Source organism: Pristis pectinata, chromosome 16 (genome assembly GCF_009764475.1).
Source record: "Pristis pectinata isolate sPriPec2 chromosome 16, sPriPec2.1.pri, whole genome shotgun sequence".
NCBI lineage: Eukaryota > Metazoa > Chordata > Chondrichthyes > Rhinopristiformes > Pristidae > Pristis > Pristis pectinata.
Window position 1 is genome coordinate 17,338,216 of NC_067420.1, and position 19,338 is coordinate 17,357,553.

Here is a 19,338-nt window from a genome sequence, read left to right on the forward strand (position 1 = left end):
ACTATCCCACTAATGGAAACATCCTCTCCACGTCCACTCTATCAATATTCAGTAGGTTTCAATGAGGAGATCCTCTCATTCTTCTGAACTCCAGTGAGTACAGGCCCAGAACCATCAAATGCTCCTCATAATATATTGACTCTTTCATCCTTGGGATCATTCTCGTAAAACCTGCTCTGGATTCTCTTCAAAGCCATCCTTAGATATGGGGCCCAAAACTTCTCTCAATACTCCAAATGTGGTCTTACCAACCCCTGATAAAGCCTCAGCATTATATCCTTGCTTTTATATTCTAATTCTTTCAAAATGAATGCTAACATTGCATTTGCCTTCCTTACTACCGACTCAACCTGCAAGTTAACCGTTAGGGAAAAGACTCTCTGCTTCCTAAACACTACCTGCCCCACCACCTATCTTTGTATTATCCGCAAACTTGGCCACAAAGCCATCAATTCCATCATCCAGATCATTAACGTATAACGCGAGAAGTAGCAGACCCCACACTGACCCCTGAGGAACACCACTAGTCAGTGGCAGCCAACCATAAAAGGACCCCTTTATTCCCACTCTTCGCATTCTGCCAGTCAGCTAATCTTCAATCCATGCTAGTACCTTTCCTCTAATACCATGGGCTCCTATCTTGTTTAGCGGCCTCATGTATGGGACCTTGTCAAAGCCCTTATGAAAATCCAAGTAAACAACATCCACCAACTCTTCTTTGTATATCCTGCTTGTTACATCCTCGAAGAATTCCAATAGATTTGTCAGGCAGGATCTTACTGTAAGGATACCATGTTGACTTTGACCTACTTTATCATGTGCTTCCAAGTATCCCAAAACCTCATCCTTAATAATGGACTTCGGAATCTTACCAACCACTGAAGTCAGGCTAACCAGCCTATAATTTCCTGTCTTTTGCCTCCCTCCCTCCTTAAAAAGTGCAGTGACATTAGTGATTTTCCAGTCCTCTGGAACCATGCCTGACTCTAGTGAATTTGAAAGATCCCTGCTAATGCCTCCACAATCTCTTCAGCTACCTCTTTCAGATCCCTGGGGTGTTGTCCCATCTGGTCCAGGTGACTTATCCATCTTCAGACCTTTCAGCTTCCCAAGCACCAGCTTAGTAATAGCGACTACACTCACTTCTGCTCCCTGACTCTCTTGAATCTCTGGCATATTGCTGATGTCTTCCACAATGAAGACTGACACAAAATACTTTAATCAGTTCATCTGTCATTTCTTTGTTCCCAATTACTACTCCAGTGATATTTTCCAGCGGTCCAATGTCCACTCTTGCCTCTCTCTTACTATTTATATAAAAGTAAAAAAACTTTTGGTATCTTCTTTTATATTATTAACTAGCTTACTTTCATATTTCACCTTTTCTCCCCTTACTGCTTTTTTAGTTGCCTTCTGTTGTTGTTTCAAAGCTTCTCAGTCCTCTAGCTTCATGCTAGTTTTTGCAGTATTGCATGCCCTCTCTTTTAAAAAGGTTTACTGAATTGGCAAAAGAACAAGTATATTGTTGCTTCAGCTGGAAACGGTGGTTGGGTTCTTGGAAGGTGGAAATGGAGAGGATAAAAGCATGCATTTTGCATCTCCTGCAGTTGCTTGGGAAGGTGCTATGTGATCATAGCTGTATAGCCATTAATGTTGCTAAGGAAAGGCATGTGAATGAAGAAATGAAAGGTGAGTGAGGAGAGTTTCAAGAATGGATCCTAGAGGAAATCTGAAGATGACCTATTATATTTTAAATTGTTTGGACAATGCTGATTTACAATATTGTTTTTAGAAAACAAAACAGCACAAGCAGATTGAACACACAGCTGCTGAAGCTGATCTACTGAAGAAAACAAGCTCCAAGTAACATTGCAGATTTTAATTTTATAATTTTAATTACAGCGTGGTAACAGGCCCTTCCGGCCCGAGTCCGCGATGCCCATTTTAAACCCCAAATTAACCTACCCGTACGTCTTTAGAATGTGGGAGGGAACCGGAGCACCTGGCGGAAACCCACGCAAACACGGGAGAACGTACAAACTCCTTACAGACAGCGATGGGAATCAAACCCCGATCGCTGGCGCCGTAATAGCATTGCACTAACCGCTACGCTACCGTGCCGAACTGTACGTGTTTGAACTTGGAGAACTTTTTGCTACTCAGAGAACTTTAATCTCTAATCTCTAGTTTTTAAAATGACCTGTCAGATTATAGACATTTCAAAATGAAATGTTCATGTAAAAAAACATGCTGTTTGTCCCGATAATTCTATTAGCATTTTTCCTCTAAACCCATTATTCCACTCTACTGTTTCAAGTAGTTACCTCTGTCACTTTCCTGATAATTAACTTCAAGGCAATCCTACTTCCAAACCCTCCAGCATGTTGGTTCTAGTATTTGAATGAAAGCAGATAATTTTGCAAGCCAAGGTCCCCAAAAAGAAGTGATCGTTTATATAGTGGCACTTGATACATTTACCGGTTGTGAAATGAATATTGTAGAATTAAACAAGGGTTGGGAATCTTTTAGGTCTTTGCTTTAGCACTCTTTGATGCAGGCACTTTTTTTAGAAAATGAGTTCGAAAAGAATTTTGCTGTAAATAGTGTTTGGTTTATGATTTTAATGACACAGACCATTCAACCTATTGAGTATACAAGCTGTAAGAGCATTCTCATCAGTCCCATTATCCCACTTACTTGCCTGTAGCTTATTCTCTCATTTGTCCATCAACTATTTCTTGCACCCCCTAATTCTCCTGCCACCCACCTACACTAGGGGCATTTTACCGTAGTGAATTGATGTACCAGCATGTCTTTGGGCAGACAGCATCCAAGGTCAGGGTTGAGCCTGCATCGCTAGAGCTGTAAGGCAGCTGTGTTACCTGCTCTGCCACAATCTCACTCTTGTTGGTAAGCAAGAGGACCGCAAGTAATGTCCTCATTCAACTCTAAATTGGAAACTAAAGTGCAATTTTGTTTCTCTCTTGCATCTTGTACCAAATGCACAATGACGAATTGACTGCTTTGGGGTCTGAACTCATTTTGGGTGTCTTTTACTCGTCTATTTCATTAGGTGTTTAGTATGTAGACCACTGCTGAAGATGGAATCCTTCTGTTATGCTTCAACTTGTACCTCAGCGTAGTATCTTTCTGCCACTTCTTTGCTATGCTTCCTCACTGCACCGATCTTTCTTGTGACATCAACACTAATTGTGAGGGAATTTTTCATGCCAAAAATGAAGGAATGGTGTAATTCTACTTGACAGTCCATGCCATGGCTGAGCTGTTTTATATGTTTAGCAAGCTGTAAAACAAAGTAATTTTCTCACTCACTAATAATATTGGTGTGCCTAACCTATAATTTCACTCCTACAGCTTGATGCTGCTTGTAATATAATTACAGTGTCGATGGCAAACTTCTGGTATTTCACCCAAGAAAGTGTTTGGTACCCGTGAGATGTTGAGTTCTATCTCAATAGCAGTGTAAATTTAAATGGAATGCACAAAGGAAGAGGAAATAATGAGATATATCTTGCCTAAATCAACTTGCAGGGTTGGCCAAACTGTAGCATGTAATATCAAAATGGTGTGCTTTTAACTTTTTTAACATTAGAATTTGATATCTACTTTAATTTATAATAGTATTGTGTGTTGGATTTCCTGTAATATTTGACGGGGCACTTTTAAAGTGATACTCAAAAGTGTGCTTGCAATGCTGCTTGTTCTATAGTCTGAATTTTATAGAAATAATGTCTGAGTAAAAATAAAATACCTATAATGTTGACAAATTGGGGTGTACATGATTAATTACCTTGTGAATACATCTGTATTGTTACATAGTAAAAGTTTAGGTTCATAGTGATGAAAGACATTGCAGATAACAAATGGATGCTTACTGAGATTCCATAAGATATAGAGCTGAATTGGGCCATTCGGCCCATGGAGTCTGCTCTGTTGTTCCATCATTTTCACAACACATCCTACCATTATCTTTTACTATTAATTCATCATCCTAAATTTACTTCAGAAATTTACTAAGTACACATGTATTCACACCATTGTTAAGGACTAACATAAACCATTTTTTACCCTTGTCTGATACCCACTTGCTAACCAAAACTCATGAAATAGGTTTAATATGTACAAATTCTGAGTATACATTTTATTAGTGGGTTAATAAATAAGTGTTAAATGGACATTCACCTATTTCACTTAATGTAAATCTGCAGCATGGTACCAGAAGTAATCTAGCAACATGATAAATGGCACTAAGTATAAAAAGTGCAGATCATATGACTGCTTTGCAGATCAGTCCCAAATGTGAGCTTAAGCATTCAATCACCCATCTTCTAGACAACAATTATAACGGCTGCTCCCTTATGGCTCCCATCATTCATTGTATGCATCCGCTCTCATTTTTTGGCATTAAATTCCATCTGCCTCTGTTCTGCCCACCTCATCCTCGAACCCAAGACAATCCTCCTCACTATCAACAACACTAAATTTCCATGTCATTTGCAAACTTACTAATCACATCTCCTATATCCATATTGTTAATATATAGTACAAGCAATAAGGATATACCACCGGAGACAGGCTTCCAATCACAAAATACCCTCCATCATCACCCTCTTCCTCTTATTACCAAGCCAGTTTTGGATCTAATATGCCATCTGGCTTGGATCCCATTGGACTCTAATGTTTTGGACCAGTTTTTCATGTGGGAGCTTGGCAAAGGCCTTACTGAAGAACAACTAGATTACATCAACAACAATACTTTCATCAATACATTTTGTTACCTCTTTGCCCATACTGACGTGTCTATCCACGGCCTCCTCTACTGCCACTTTTGAGGCCAGATGCCAGGTTGGAGGAACAACACTTCGTATTCTGTCTTGGTAGTCTTCAAGCATGTCAATTTTTTAAAATCAGTCAGCAATTCATGAATTTCTTTAAAGTTTTTCCTTTATGTTTAATTTTCCAATTTATGAAGTTGCTTGGCCATTTTCTTTAAGTGTGGCTTTTGGTATTGTGCATCGTGTTGGTGCTTATGTTTAAGTGATGTATTAGTTTTAATATGGACGGATAAGCTTGCCCTATTAATATGCTGGATCTGATTTTACAATATTTCTGTTAGTACTGCTGAGCAGCTCCAGTGATGTATTTGAAGCCTCCAGTGTATGGATATATCTTCCGTTATGCACAAAGTATGCAAATCAAAATCTGACACAACATATTGTTCTAAATTGAACCTGCTCTTGTGAGCTGCCTTTAATAAGATGGTGTTTATAACAGTGCAGTTAGAGGAGTTGGTTGCTTTCTTTATAATGGAGCAAGTTGTATGATGAATCGGTCTTCAGTTTGCGTCCTTAAATGTTGCATAACATTTTCATGCTTGTTTTATGAAATCGTTTTTTTGTGCATTTAGTTTTGTTTTGATTTGGCTAGAAACAGTAACTTGGACAGGGTGCAAGTAACTCCTTTCATAAATTGCAAGAAGTTTGCCTCTTCATACATTGCACCCAAATGCAATATTTAAAGAAATGCAAAGAAAGGATGAGTAGTGTTTCAAAATGTCAAATTTACTTTCGATTTGAGTCCAAATATATTAAGGGCTTTACAGTTGTGCAGGTTTTATGAAGTATTGTAAAACAAAACTTTGTCAATAAACCAATTTTTTCAGGACATCTTGGGTTTAAGGACAGTTCTAACTTGACTGGAACATTTAAAATTTATGTCTAAATCTCATTTACCTAGACTGCTTGGTTGGAAAAAGCTGATCAGTGGCATGATACAGTTGAGGTCGAAGGAAAAGAAAAATTGTGCACTGAACTAACATCTATTGAAGGTATACTTTCCTTTAGTGATTTACAGTGTAGAATTGTCTAATTTATTTGAATTATATGGATAGCTTAATTGGGTAACTTTTTTCAAATAAACTTTTAATAAATGCATAAAATGGATTCTTTGTTATGCACTAAAACAGATGGAGAAGAGTGCTTTCCCCACTGTCTTGTGAACAGAACACTGTGATCATTACGTTCTGAGTGTTGATATTTATAATTGTTCTTAGTTTTTTTTTGTTTCGTCATTATCTTGATTGCTAACTTGTGATAATTATGGAGTGCTTAACTTGGGTTACAATTTTTTTTGTTCAGTTAAATCACTTGCACGAGTTACAAGGTCTTGCCAAGTTTAAAATTCCCCAAAGCTTCATGGAATACACAGAAGCAGCATTTTCATATGTTTGATCATGGATCTATGCTGTTCTTATAAGAATGCATTATCTATAGAATGCATAGTAACAAGAGGTTCAGGGATGCCTAAATGTTGATAATTGGTGTTTTAACTGATGTAAGATTCTGTATCTTACCGGCATGGACGAGTAGGCTTGTTGCTAGTTTAGGCAAGATCACTGCTCATTGAGATGGCTTGGCATTGCTTTGAGCTATTTGGACAAAATTCTAGTCCCTAGTGGAAGTTGTACTGCATCCAAAAATGTGCTAATCAATCATGATTGCTGCCCTGTGAGTAAAGTAGATCCAAAAGATCCCTTACCTCATGTGACCACGCCAGGTAGCTTAATCAGTTTTAATCATTGCTCAGTTGGTGGCCAAGGTCTTGTGTCCTTACTGAGATGCTGGCTACATGATGCCCGATTGAATGTGACCCAGATGGAGGGAGTGTTCTCCAACCCTATCAAATTAGACAGCAAAGTTGAATATGAGAATACATTTTCAAGCCCATCTCCAGTATCAAAATATTTTTGTCCTGAGTTCGTTATCCACATCAGTTTTCTTGACAAAAGAATACTAAAATTGTGCAAGATTGATAGTTACTTTCCATGTTCGAGGTGTAATGCTATTTATCAATCACCCAAGGTCAGATACGTGAAATGAAGAATATGGTTAAATAGAATAGTCCTGGAGCCTAGTAATTGGTAGTGAGCTGGACTCCCTCTCTCTGCAATCATGAAGCTTTGTGCCAAAACAAAAGCCTTTGTCTCTGGTTTGGTCTGAATCTTACTATGGATAAGTAAAATTCTTTCATAAAAGCATGTGGATTGAACCTCTCAAGAACTCCCAAGACCAGTGTTTGAGTATAGTGACAATTCTAGGAATTCCTTTTATCTCATCTGATATCTTTTGATGAATACATTTTTCATCATGGTCTTGAGTTAATTTGAAGCATGCACCCAATCTCACTTTAACATCACTTAACATATCAGATGTACAATCTTAAATACCAAGTGAGCTCACCAAAATGTTTGTTGGTGAAGCACCTCTCAGGCAGTAAATAGGTTGTCTCAAACTAGTTCCATGTGCCTATTATTTGAATGCTTGTTACACATTTCCTTCTAGATTAACTTTTGAATTTTCATACAATGGTTTAGTTTGTTTCTCATCTTGTGCTTCATTTTTTATTTTGATATTAGTCAAAAGTTCTACTTTATTTCCAGCAGAGATCCCCTTCATCAACAAGCTGTTAAATCTGGGGACAAAAGTTCAGGTGAGATGCTTTACTTAATAGTTTTAACTTCAGCCTTTTGCTGATCCAGGTATATTACATTTAATGAAATATTCTCAATTTGAAATATTAACTTGTGTTCCTCCTCCACCAATACTACCCAACTGGAGTATTTCCACTATTTTGTGGCTTTATGATTGCTAGGATCAATGGCATTTTTAATGTATTGTTTATGTGTGGTCTCCAGGGAATGCAAACTTTTCTACTTCTGATTTCTGTAACTTCCTAGCAGACAAATCTCTCCTGGCTACAATTTGCAACGTATTCATTTCCCATTAATCAGTAATCATGGATAGTTCAAGAACATAAAATAGGAGTAGGCCACCAGGCCCCTCAAGCCTGCCCCACCATTAAGTATGATCATGCTGGTCTCAACTCCCCTCTGTGCTGGTTCCCCATAACCTTCAATTCATTGATCTTTCAAATATTTATCCATCTCCACCTTAAATATATCTAATGATCTGGCTTTCATCGCTGTCTATTGCAGAGAATTCCAGAGATCACTACCACCTGAGAGATTTCCGTGCATTTCAGTTTTAACTGATTGTCCCCTTATTTTGTAGGTGTGTCCCTTGTTTGTGATTCTCCGCACTAGTGAAAAACATCTCAACATCACCCTATCAAGCCCCCTTGGGATATTGTATTTTTGAATAAGTTCACCCCTCATTCTTCTAAACTCTGGTCCTCCTGATATGGCAACTCTCTCATCCCAGAAATTACCCTGGTAAATCTCTTTTGTACTGCCTCCAATAGTGCTATATTTAAGTAAGGGGATCAAAATTGTGCGCAGTATTCCAGGTGAACACCTTTGCAATGAAGGCCAAAATACTTTTGCATTCTTAGCTACTTGTTAAACCTGCTAACTTTTTGTGATTCTGTTGTATGAAAAGTTGTGCTTTTTTTTAAAAAAAAATCAAATTAGTTTCCTTTTTTAATAAACTCTTCTGGTATTGTTAGATATTTTCATTCTCCGTAATCAGTTTAAAGTGCTCTGTGTTGTTGCTTATTTGTTTATATGGGCTCCATATGAGGATCTTTATCGTGTAGCCGGAGAAGCCATCTAACATTTGATGCAATATTTTAGTTTGTGTATGTTTCAATGCCCTTCCGATTAATCTCAAAAGATTTCTTCAGCCAGAAGGCAACAGTACTAAACCTTCATTTTTAAACCTCAACCTTATGAAAAGTTAAATGGGACAGACTTGCAAATGAATAATTTAAGCACAAATTGCACTGGGTTACCTTGTCTTTGAGGGTTGGATTTTGAGCAAAGTTGCAAGTTGTAAAGAGGTGTGTTGAGGGAAATCCTAAATAGGGTGATCTGAAGGAAAGAATCAAAATTACAGGGTGGATAGATTTGTAATGTTTTAGAATGTACATATTTTTACAATGTTTTATTTGCTTTCATATTTTGTGATTTAACCAAACAGGAATAAGTGAGTAATCTTTAAATGTGTACCTGGCTAGAAATCAGTTTATTTTATAGACCAATAAGCTAATTTAGTTAAAAACACAGCAAGATTAATTCTAGTCTTCAATTTTCATGATGCCTACAATACTTGGTTTCCCTTTAACTATTCCAGAAGCTAAAAATAAATGAGGTTAAGTAAATGCTGCATTGTGATTCTATTTGGTCTTATCACGTGAAGTGTTCTTTCTTTTATAAAGATAGAATTATTGATGAAAGGGCACATGAGAAGCATGAAGCAAGAAAAGGCTATTTGGTCCATGAAACTCGCTTCTTCCACAGACAATCTGCCCTAAACTGTACCCTGCCCATTTAATCTGAGGGAAAGCTCTGTTTAAATATTCCTTCATTCTATAAGGTAATCAGACAAAACTACAGAATATTCCTCTCTATCTATATATTTCTACCACTGAAATCATAAGCAGCTGAGCCACAGCAGCATTAGGAGTAATCGTTTCCTACAAAGTTGTTACAGATTTTATTTTATTCTTTGGATTCCAACCTCAATGCCTATCACATTTTTTTATTTGTAAGTACAAATATTTTTTGGTTGCTGAGAACTTGTTTGATGCATTCAATGCTTTGTACACCACAGAACAATTGTGTGGGACTTTGCTCTCAATCCTGTGGTGGAACTGCTGTGAGCCATCTGCTCAAGATATAACAAAAAAGAACAGCGAAAAAGTCCAGCCTCTGCTTAGTACTACATTCCAGCAATGCAGCTGAGATGAAAAAACAGTCATTGCAGGCATGGAGTTCTTTCAACATTGTGAATCACAACATATTAATGGTCACTGTCCATCAGATGTATCTAAAATGAAAATTGTATTCATGCCATAGTGATGTCATAGCTTCATCCCCATTTAATTCCATATTGTCAGAACTCAGGGTTGTACAACTTCTGATTCCTGGCTTTTATTCAACTCAATTTGATTGATTAGTTTGCAAGTTAAGTGGGCTGACCTGAAACCTGTATGAAATTAAATTAATTCTTTGAAACTTTGAAAATAGTTGGTGATGGAATGGGATGTTAAGAATTTAAAATTATACACAACAAAGAAAAAAATGCATTTGTACATTACCTGAATATTACCTTCATTCTTGTGGTAGTTTCACTGGGTTTGCTTAATGATTAAGGTGTTCTGGGTAAGTCGTAGCACACTTGATGATACTTCGAAAATAATTCCATCAGGGCTTACTTTTGCTCTTTTTGGTTTGAACAGAAACTATGTACCAACTTCCTGTTAACAACCTTGCAAATCTAAGAAAGGCTCGTAAAACAGTGAAAAAGATCCTTACAGATATTGGATTGGACTATTGTAAAGATCATATAGAGGTAAGTAGAAATTTATTTTTTGAATGGGTGAACTGAATTGAAATCTCATCATATCCTGTTTAAACTTGCCTTTTGTTAGCTTTTTTAAAATGCATGGTAAGTTGAGGCAATTATTTTAAGTGCATTATACAATGATCTAAAATATGCTGTTCCCAAGCTGTAGAAGGTAGCTAATGTGGGGAGATAGTTATCCCGACATGATAAAGGATGCTCTTCTTGATTAGGTGTGATGAATTGAGAGCTTTAATCTGTTTATGCTTGATACTAGCGGCATTATGGAAGACATTGTATCTAAAGTGCTAGTCAGAATTTGGAGATTTTCTTGGTATTTTGTCATGTCATTTGGCTGTATACTTTTAGGTAGAATGGTATTCTTGCTGCCTTGTGAGCAAACTGTATTTCCATCTGAAACTGAATCCATGGGAGCATGCAATAACTTGCTTTTGCATTTATTATTTCTGGCTTAATTAAAAATACATCTGCTTTGATTCAGAAAAAAACATTTATTGAAAGGTGCTTTCCACTCTAAGCTTTAATATTAAAAATAAGACATAATTTCTGTGGATTTTTAATTGGGGGTTTGTAAATTTCAGTGAGTTCCAGACGATCTGAAATGTCAACTGCTTCTCTCTGCAAATGCTACCTGACGTGCTGAGTATTTCCACCATTTTCCATTTTCATCTCAGATTTTCAGGATCTGTAGTATAATATTTTCAGAAGAATGTAGTTTATTTTTGACATCGGTCTGTCTTTTAACACCTTACTATATGTTATGAGTCTGCATCCAGGATAAATGGTGGAAATACACAAATGAGTCTAGTACATTATGAAAATACTTAAATCTGGTTATTTGGTAGGACCATTTTTTTTGCTGCTTTTAATTAAGAGTTTCTGTCTGATGTGAAGATTGCAATACTTGATGTACCAAGAAAAAAAATTAGGCCCTGACTTGGAACTCTGCAAAACAGAATTCAAGCCAATTCCTTTCATGTTAATTTAAACTAAAATATAATAATTTTCTGTGGTAGCTTTTTGGTGGATTCAATCAAGGACCTAACTTTTTTGTCTTGAGCCCAGAATAAGAGGCTAATTTTAACCTCATTCATTGTTGCATTGTACGTGCGCTATGGTATACCATACCTTAACCACTCTCTTGACAAAGCCCTCCACCCTCCCCCTTTAATGACCCATTGTTCCTTTACTCCTTAGTCAGGGGACATGTCAGAGGACTGGTAAAAGGCAAATATAAAATTTCCTTTATTTATACAGCATGGTAACATGTTATACCTTTGCTCAAAAACAATTTGCAAGAATGTGCCAGACAAATACAGGCGAGTCAATTTAACTTAGAAGCAATCAAGGAAACAATAGGTTCCTGGAAAAGTCTGAATTCATTAAAGAACGACAGCATGAATTTATTAAAGATATATTTGACTAACCTGTTTGATAACCCATATGAAAGGTTAAATAGCAAAATTAATACCCATGGAATTAAAGGGTCAGTAGTAGCCATGTTAGGAAATTGGCTTAAAGGCAGAGTATGGTTAAATGGTTGTCTTTCAGGAAAGAGGATGGACATTGATGTTACCCAAATGTCAATGCTGGAATTAGTTTGTTCAACATAAATGAGCTGGAAGTGGATATGTAGGGTAAAATTTCAAATAGTTGCTGATAGCACAGAACTTGGCGTTACATTAAACAGTGAGGAGGAAAGTAATAGTCTGCATGAAGACTGGCTGGCAGAAGAGAAGTGGCACATGAAATTTAATACAATAAAGTAGTGCAATTTGGCAGAAAGAATGGGACAGAATAGACCAAATGGCAGAGTTCTTGAAGGAATGCATAGTTATAGGTGGCATATTGAGGGAGTGGTTAGTAAAGCTTATAGCAAAGAATACGAAAGCGTGGAAGTTGTATAAGATCCTACAAGTTGTATGGTGATCCTGTATAAGATACTGGTTTGGCCCAACTAGAGGATTGCATCCAATTTGGGGCACCTCAATTTAGGAAGGATGTGAAGGTCCAACATTGTGCATATTTAAAAAAAAATTAGTATGATTCCAGGTATGAGGTATTTCAGCTGGAGAAGCTAGAATTGCTTTCCTTAGTGCAAAGCAGGTTGAGAAGAAATTTGAAGGAGGTGTGTAAGATCATGACTTTTAATAGGGTAAGTAGAAGAAGTTAAAGAGTAGAAGGTAACTGCTTACCAGCAGATGCCTTAAAGGCAAGGTGATACAGACTTAAAATTTGGGCAATACAATAGGTACAGTGGAACCCTGTATAAGATAACTGGTTAGGCCACAACTTGAGCATTATTAATTTGTAGCAATGTCACCTCTGGTGGATAAGTAGTCCGGCTGTCAGTGAATAATATGGCATCAGACTGAAGTGTCTGTCTGAAAAATTAAGGAATTTATAATTGTGAGGAGCCCATTCATCTGCTGCTTCTGTGTCTTCTGTGTGAGTGGATAAGAGTAAAAACTTTTTTGCACAGTGGATGGTTAAGACCTGCAACTTGGCACCTGTAAGAATCATAGGGAATTAGACTGGCACCTGAGGGAAAACGATTTGTAAGAGAATGGGGCTGACAAGATTGCTCTACTAGGAGGTACATTGTTATTTGGCTGAATGGCCACTTCCAGTGCTCCAGCAGTTGAATGATTCTGTATTGAGTATGCTGTCATTGAAGAAATCACTGCTGAAGGAATACTGCACTTTATGAGGTGGTGTCACTTGGCCTGCTTAGTCAGTTTTAAGTGATTGTGATTTAGACCAAGTGTTTATGTAGAAAAAGGAAAAAAATTATCCTTAGAAAGTTTTGGGTGAAGTTTTTATGACTAATAAATTCAATAGCAGTATTACTCTTAATTTTCCTATGCAACTAAAAATGTTCTTCCAGGATTTCAAGCAGTTTGAACCAAATGACTTCTACCTAAAGAACACTACGTGGGATGATGTCTCACTTTGGGACCCTTCTTCTACAAAACTACAGGTTGGTTTCATTTCAAACATGGAAATGTTAACTCTCAGGTTTTGTTTAGGACTTGAGAGTTGTACCTAGTTATCAGGAAGAGTTTTATTATTAAATTACAACAGTAAACATTTATTATCTTGGTCTTTTTTAACTAACAATTTGATTAAAAAATCTATAGTTTGGTTAATCCACTGTGCTGGCAATTAAAGCATTTGATTTATCTGTGCTGATTTGTATATTGAATGTAATAAAAATAATGGGAGGGTGTGGAATCATTTCATGGGAAAGTAAGAGTATTTTTAAAAGATGGAGTGATTGGAGTGATAAAGCTTCCCCCCCCCCCCCCAAAAATATAGTTTCCAAAACAAGCAATCTAATTTTGGTGAACAGTATTGTTAAGTGATTTTTGACCTTGGTCTGTCAAGTGAGGTGCTGTCAGTTTTTTCATGAAATGAATTAACACTTGAGATTGGTGCAAAACTTCGGTTAACCAAAAAGTTAAATATTTTGGATTGAGAATTACTGTATGTTTGTGTAGAGAATAGTTCGGACTATAATTGCAGAATGCAATACATTTACAAAGCAATATTGATCCTCTTTGCAGATGTGACTTGTGGTTAAATGCAGTTGAAGTAATTTGTTCAGATGCTTCCAGCCTTCCCGCTAACTGGTGTATCAGCACAACTTGTAAATATGAAAGTAGTATCTGTACTACTCTTGTGTAGTTACTAAAACTATACCATGGCTAAATAGGGTGCTATGTTACTGATTTAGAGCAGATTTTGGTAATACATTTAAAATTCAAACATATCGAATGCACAGTATTTGGACAAATGATTATACAGTACTCTACAGGTACTCTTGTTTGAATCATAAGTAAAATTAGATTGCCTTACATTGCATAACTGAACAATAACCACTGTTGTTTTGCATTTTCAGGATTATCGTACAAAACCATTCTGCTGCAGCGCTTGTCCATTTGCATCCAAATTTTTTTCTGCCTACAAAAGCCACTTCAGAAATGTTCATAGTGAAGATTTTGAAAACAAAATCCTGATTAATTGCCCTTATTGCCCATACAATGCTGACAGAAAGACCCTGGAGACCCATATCAAGATATTTCATGTCCCTCTCTGGAAAGTACCTAGTGGAGGCAAGAATGCACACCATGAAAAGTCAAAGCAGGATAGCAATCTTAAACTGAAACATGCTGACAGTGTGGAACAAGCGGTCTATTACTGTAAGAAGTGTACTTACCGAGATCCGCTTTATGATGTTGTCAGGAAGCATATTTACAGGGAACATTTTCAGCATGTGGCAGCCCCTTATGTGGCAAGAACAGGAGACAAATCAGTGAATGGAACATTTTCTGCCACTAATGGAAGAGAGGATGGGACTGTGCATTGTAAACGTTGTCTCTTCATACCCAAAACTTATGAAGCCTTGGTGCAGCATGTTATTGAAGACCATGAACGAATAGGATACCAAGTAACAGCAATGATAGGGCATACTAATGTAGTTGTTCCAAGATCAAAACCCTTGATGCTGATAGCACCAAAGCCACATGACAAGCCCTTAGCTGCTGGAAATTATCAGAGTGTGAAAAGCTCAATGCAGCAGAATATGAATCGTGTATCCATGTCCAAAAACACACAGAATTCTGCTGTCAATCTTATGTCGAGTAGTGGTCGTCTGCCACCAAAATATGCTGTTTCATCAATGGCACATAACTATTCTTTGGGTCAGCAAATGAGGCTCCCTTTGCCAGGTGGCTTACCAGTTTCTCTTCAGCAACGATCGCAAACTGTAAAACAATTAATCTCTGGTGGCAATGGACGGCAGTATGGAGTTGGTGCTGGTGAACAGAGGCGACCATCTCAGATGCAATATAACGTTCAATCAGGAAGTTTGACTGGTAATAGTGGATCCAGTCAATTATCAATGAAACAGTCACAGTTCAGTATTTCTCAAGCACAAAGGATGCAAGGATTATCTACTTCATCAGTAAAGTCATTAGCTTCCCCAACAGGTCTAAGTAATTCTGCTAGCCAGAGTCCTGCATTGGCTGGGTCTGCTGCTCAAAAGTGGAAGATTTGCACAATGTGTAATGAGCTTTTCCCAGAAAGTGTGTACAGCATACACTTTGAAAAGGAGCATAAAGCTGAGAAGATCCAGGCTGTAGCTAATTACATTCAGAAGATCAATAGTTTCACAAGCAAATGTCTCTACTGTAACCGTTATTTACCAAGTGAAACGCTGCTCAACCATATGCTCATACATGGACTCTCGTGTCCCTACTGCCGTTCCACTTTCAATGATGTTGAAAAGATGGCTGAACATGTAAGAATCCTTCATATTGATGAAGAAGTGGGACCCAAGACTGAATCAACGTTAACTTTTGATTTGTCTACACAGAAAGGTAGCCGCAGTAATATACAGCTCCATGTTACTACATACAGTACTTCTGAGAGTGCCTCTGTGGAGAATACAAATTATCGGCCCCAGAATCAGAACTTGGCATTTAGAAAGCCAGAAGGGCAGTTGCAGCAGCCAAAACCACAAGTCAAATCTAAAATAAAGCCAGATTTGAATTCTATACCTCAAACCCAAATACCCTATAAAAATGATGTTGGCAAAACCCTTTGTCCGTTGTGCTTCTCTATTTTGAAGGGCCCAATATCTGATGCTTTGGCACACCATTTGAGGGAACGACATCAGGTGATACAAACAATTCATCCAGTGGAAAAAAAGCTTACCTATAAATGCATTCATTGTTTGGGAGTCTACACAAGTAACATGACAGCCTCTACCATAACGTTGCATCTGGTGCACTGTAGAGGTGTTGGAAAAGCACAGAATGGCCAGGATCGAAGTCTTGCTCATGCCAAGGTAACACACTCACCAAGTGTAATGCCCATGAAACGAGAATATGAGTATGAATATGGGGACTTTGCTTTAATGAAAAAAAGGAAATTGGATGGTGAGGAAACTGTTCAGAGCTTTACCTTGGGAGAGGATAAACCAGAGGAGCCTGTAGTTTTAGCTATTGATCCCAAGGGGTATGAGGATGAGTCCTATGAGGCCAGAAAGATGTTCCTTACAAACTATTTTAACAAGCAACCTTACCCAAGCAGAAGGGAAATTGAAAAGTTGGCAGCTGGCTTATGGTTATGGAAATCGGATATTGCTTCCCACTTTAGCAATAAGAGGAAGAAATGTGTTCGAGATTGTGAGCGGTACAGGCCAAAGGTATTGCTTGGATTTAATATGATGGAGATGCGAAAAGTAAAGCACAATATGGACTTTGGGCCTACTTGGAATTTGCTAAATAACAAAGAAATAGATGGCAAGGAACCTGTTACTTTAAAATCAAGCATGGAAAAAGTAAATCAGAAACTGGAGAAAGAGAGAAGAGATTTGAGTCTGGGATCAGAAAAATTGGAGGGAACTATTTTAGATTTGAGCTCCCAAATGGAGGAAAATTCAAATCCAAACTTGGGAAAGATGAAAGGGAGAGCTGTGAACCAGTGTTCAGAACGCATGGAGGGAAGTGCTTTGGACTTGAGCACTCAGATGGAAGAAAGACATTCAAACGCCAGCTCTGCGATGGTGGAGGGAACACCATTAGATTTGAGTGCTCAGATGGTAGAGGAAAGTCCTTCAATCAAGAGCACTGAGATGGTAGAAGAAAGTCCTTCAAATGTGAGTTCTGAGATGGTGGCAGAGAGTCCTTCAAATGTAAGTTCTGACATGGTGGAGGGAAGTGCTTTAGATTTGAGTTCCCAGATGGTGGAGAAAAGCCCTTCAAGCATGAGCGCTGAGATGGTGGAGGAGAGCCCATCTAATATGAGTGCTGAGATGGTGGAAGCAAGCCCTTCAAATACGAGTCCTGATAATATGGAGGAAAATGCTTCAAATACTTGTGGTGGTGAAGATTTGTCATCAAGTGAAATGAGTGGTTTGCAGAGTAGGGAAGAAACTTCTGAAATGGTTCCTGAAGAGTTCAATAATGAATTGCAAAAACCTACATTTACAGAAACTGCATCATTAAAGGATGATGTTTCAAATATGGATGAAGAGCATTATCCTGAGCCATCTTCAGAATCGAAAGATAAAGAATCAGAAAGTGAAGATTCAGAAGAACTTTCTGAATGCAAAGATGCTGGTTCACCAGCTGAGGATGGACTAGTATCTCCACAAGCATCTGATCAGGAAGATGTTTCATCTGAGCTGAAGCAAGAGTTTTGGATCAAACGACCATGGACAGATGATGTATCCCAAAGTGAAGAGGAGGAAGAGCCCCCTCGGACCTCTGAACCAAAAGCTGCATTGGAAAATGATGAGCAAAATTGGGGAGAGGGGCCAGGTGAATGGAGTGGAACACCATTCCAAAATGAAGGAGAAAAGTGGGCCAAAGAACGCTCTGAATGGAAGAATGTTTCTCCAGAAAATGAGGAAAGTTTGTCTAATCCATTGTTAGAATGGCAAGGTAACACAGCAGATAGTGAAGGCGAGGAGCTTGATCAGCTCCTTGATCAGTCAAATGATGGTCTCTCGGATAATGTGGCAGAACCTGTTTGTGGATCTTCATCAGGTGTTGGGTTAAGTAGTCAACCTGCATAAAGTTTGACTGTGTTTGGAGTCTTGCTGTGAAATGTGTGCAGTATCTTGAAAGAAGCCAGTGTATAAAATCTGAAGGACTATTCAAAGGTACAGAATTACAGATGGGGGTTGGGGGGGCAGTAAAATGTAACCAGTTTTGTTGCATTTTGCCCTCGGGTTGCTTTACAGTTGTACAAAAGTGGCATTGTAATTTACTTTCTAAATGTTTTCTCATTTACCTATGGTAGTGAAAGGCCAACATGTACTTACTGGTTAACAGTGTACTGTACTATAGATTTCAATAAGACCTTTAAGTTTGTTATATTCATTTACTCAGTCTGCGTAGCTGGAATGTATATTTCTACAGTTTTAGAGCCATTCTAAGTGAAGCTTATCGTATAGGTCTTGTGTACTTGTTCTAGATTTACTGTATGATTCACCTTTTTTTAGTGATGCCCCTGCTGTCAAATAAATGCAGCATTTAGTTCACTTGATAACTGCTTGAAGGAGGTTGTGCTGTAGTGTCTGTCAACATTATTATAAAACTAGTTTTTATTGCACATATCCTTATACAACTTTGGTAGCATTTGGCCAGTAGCTTACTGAACATAATAACTGGCCTTACTGTAATATGGCAAATTGCTGTTTAATGTATCCTTTGCTCCAATATTGATGGTTACTGGCATTTCAAATGTTAATGCATTTTTAAAGTCTCCCTTCAACCTAAATTACTTACAGAACTAGGAATGAAATTCATAATATGCTGATTTCACTAATTTGTGTTTTGGATCAGCGCACATGGTGAATTGGGTAAAACATGGCAAATATTTAGAAATGCCTAGTTTTGCCTATTTCAAGGTTATATGTTAGGGATAAACACCATTATGGTGTTTGTATACATTGTATCATCTATGTAATAGTGTCTGTGTAGTAAATTTCATTTTTGTGATCTTTATTTTCCTTTGTACTTTTCATTTACACTTCTGGAAAATAAAATGCTTTATCGTACTTTATTGTGTATGATATTTACATGCATTTTACATTATGTACTTGACATAGTGGACAGTTTTAAATAAAATGTAGTCCCCTATATCAGTTTCATAAAGATCCATTTAATTAAATTTAAGTTTTTTTTAAACTTGCAAAACGGCCTGTATTTTGAAGGTTTATTAAGTTCTCTAATATATTGGATATGTTTTGTAACATTTCATCATTTTGAAGCTACAAATATTCAGCAGAAATGATCACTTTTAGTTTGGTAGGGGTGCAACTTGAATTACTGATGCATTCTTGGTTATGTTTTGTGAATTTAATGTGTGTACATTCAATGTGCATGCTGTGAGCTTTAATTGCTTATAATGTTGTTTCTTCATGACTAATTAGTTGTAATGATTCAGTAATCCAGTGCCTGTGTAAATCTCTGTAAAGTTG

The 19,338-nt window shown here is 37.5% G+C and overlaps 1 protein-coding gene across 10 annotated transcripts in view; it reads left to right on the forward strand.

The window, feature by feature from the left end:
* The window catches only part of adnpb (activity-dependent neuroprotector homeobox b), a 31,889-nt gene extending 12,971 nt beyond the window's left edge, over positions 1 to 18,918 (forward strand). For 2 of the 10 annotated variants that reach the window (XM_052031474.1, XM_052031479.1), the window contains exons 2-6: positions 5,758 to 5,848; positions 7,463 to 7,509; positions 10,219 to 10,331; positions 13,231 to 13,323; positions 14,245 to 18,918. In XM_052031474.1, the coding sequence (XP_051887434.1) occupies positions 10,224 to 10,331; positions 13,231 to 13,323; positions 14,245 to 17,928 (3,885 nt within the window). In that variant the 5' untranslated portion in view covers positions 5,758 to 5,848; positions 7,463 to 7,509; positions 10,219 to 10,223 and the 3' untranslated portion in view covers positions 17,929 to 18,918. Of the gene's footprint in view, positions 1 to 5,757; positions 5,849 to 7,459; positions 7,510 to 8,115; positions 8,252 to 9,195; positions 9,354 to 9,590; positions 9,744 to 10,218; positions 10,332 to 13,230; positions 13,324 to 14,244 lie in introns of those variants that run through there. The other 8 variants (XM_052031480.1, XM_052031477.1, XM_052031476.1 and 5 more) reach the window with 8 other exon arrangements.
* The last annotated feature ends 420 nt before the right edge of the window (positions 18,919 to 19,338 follow it).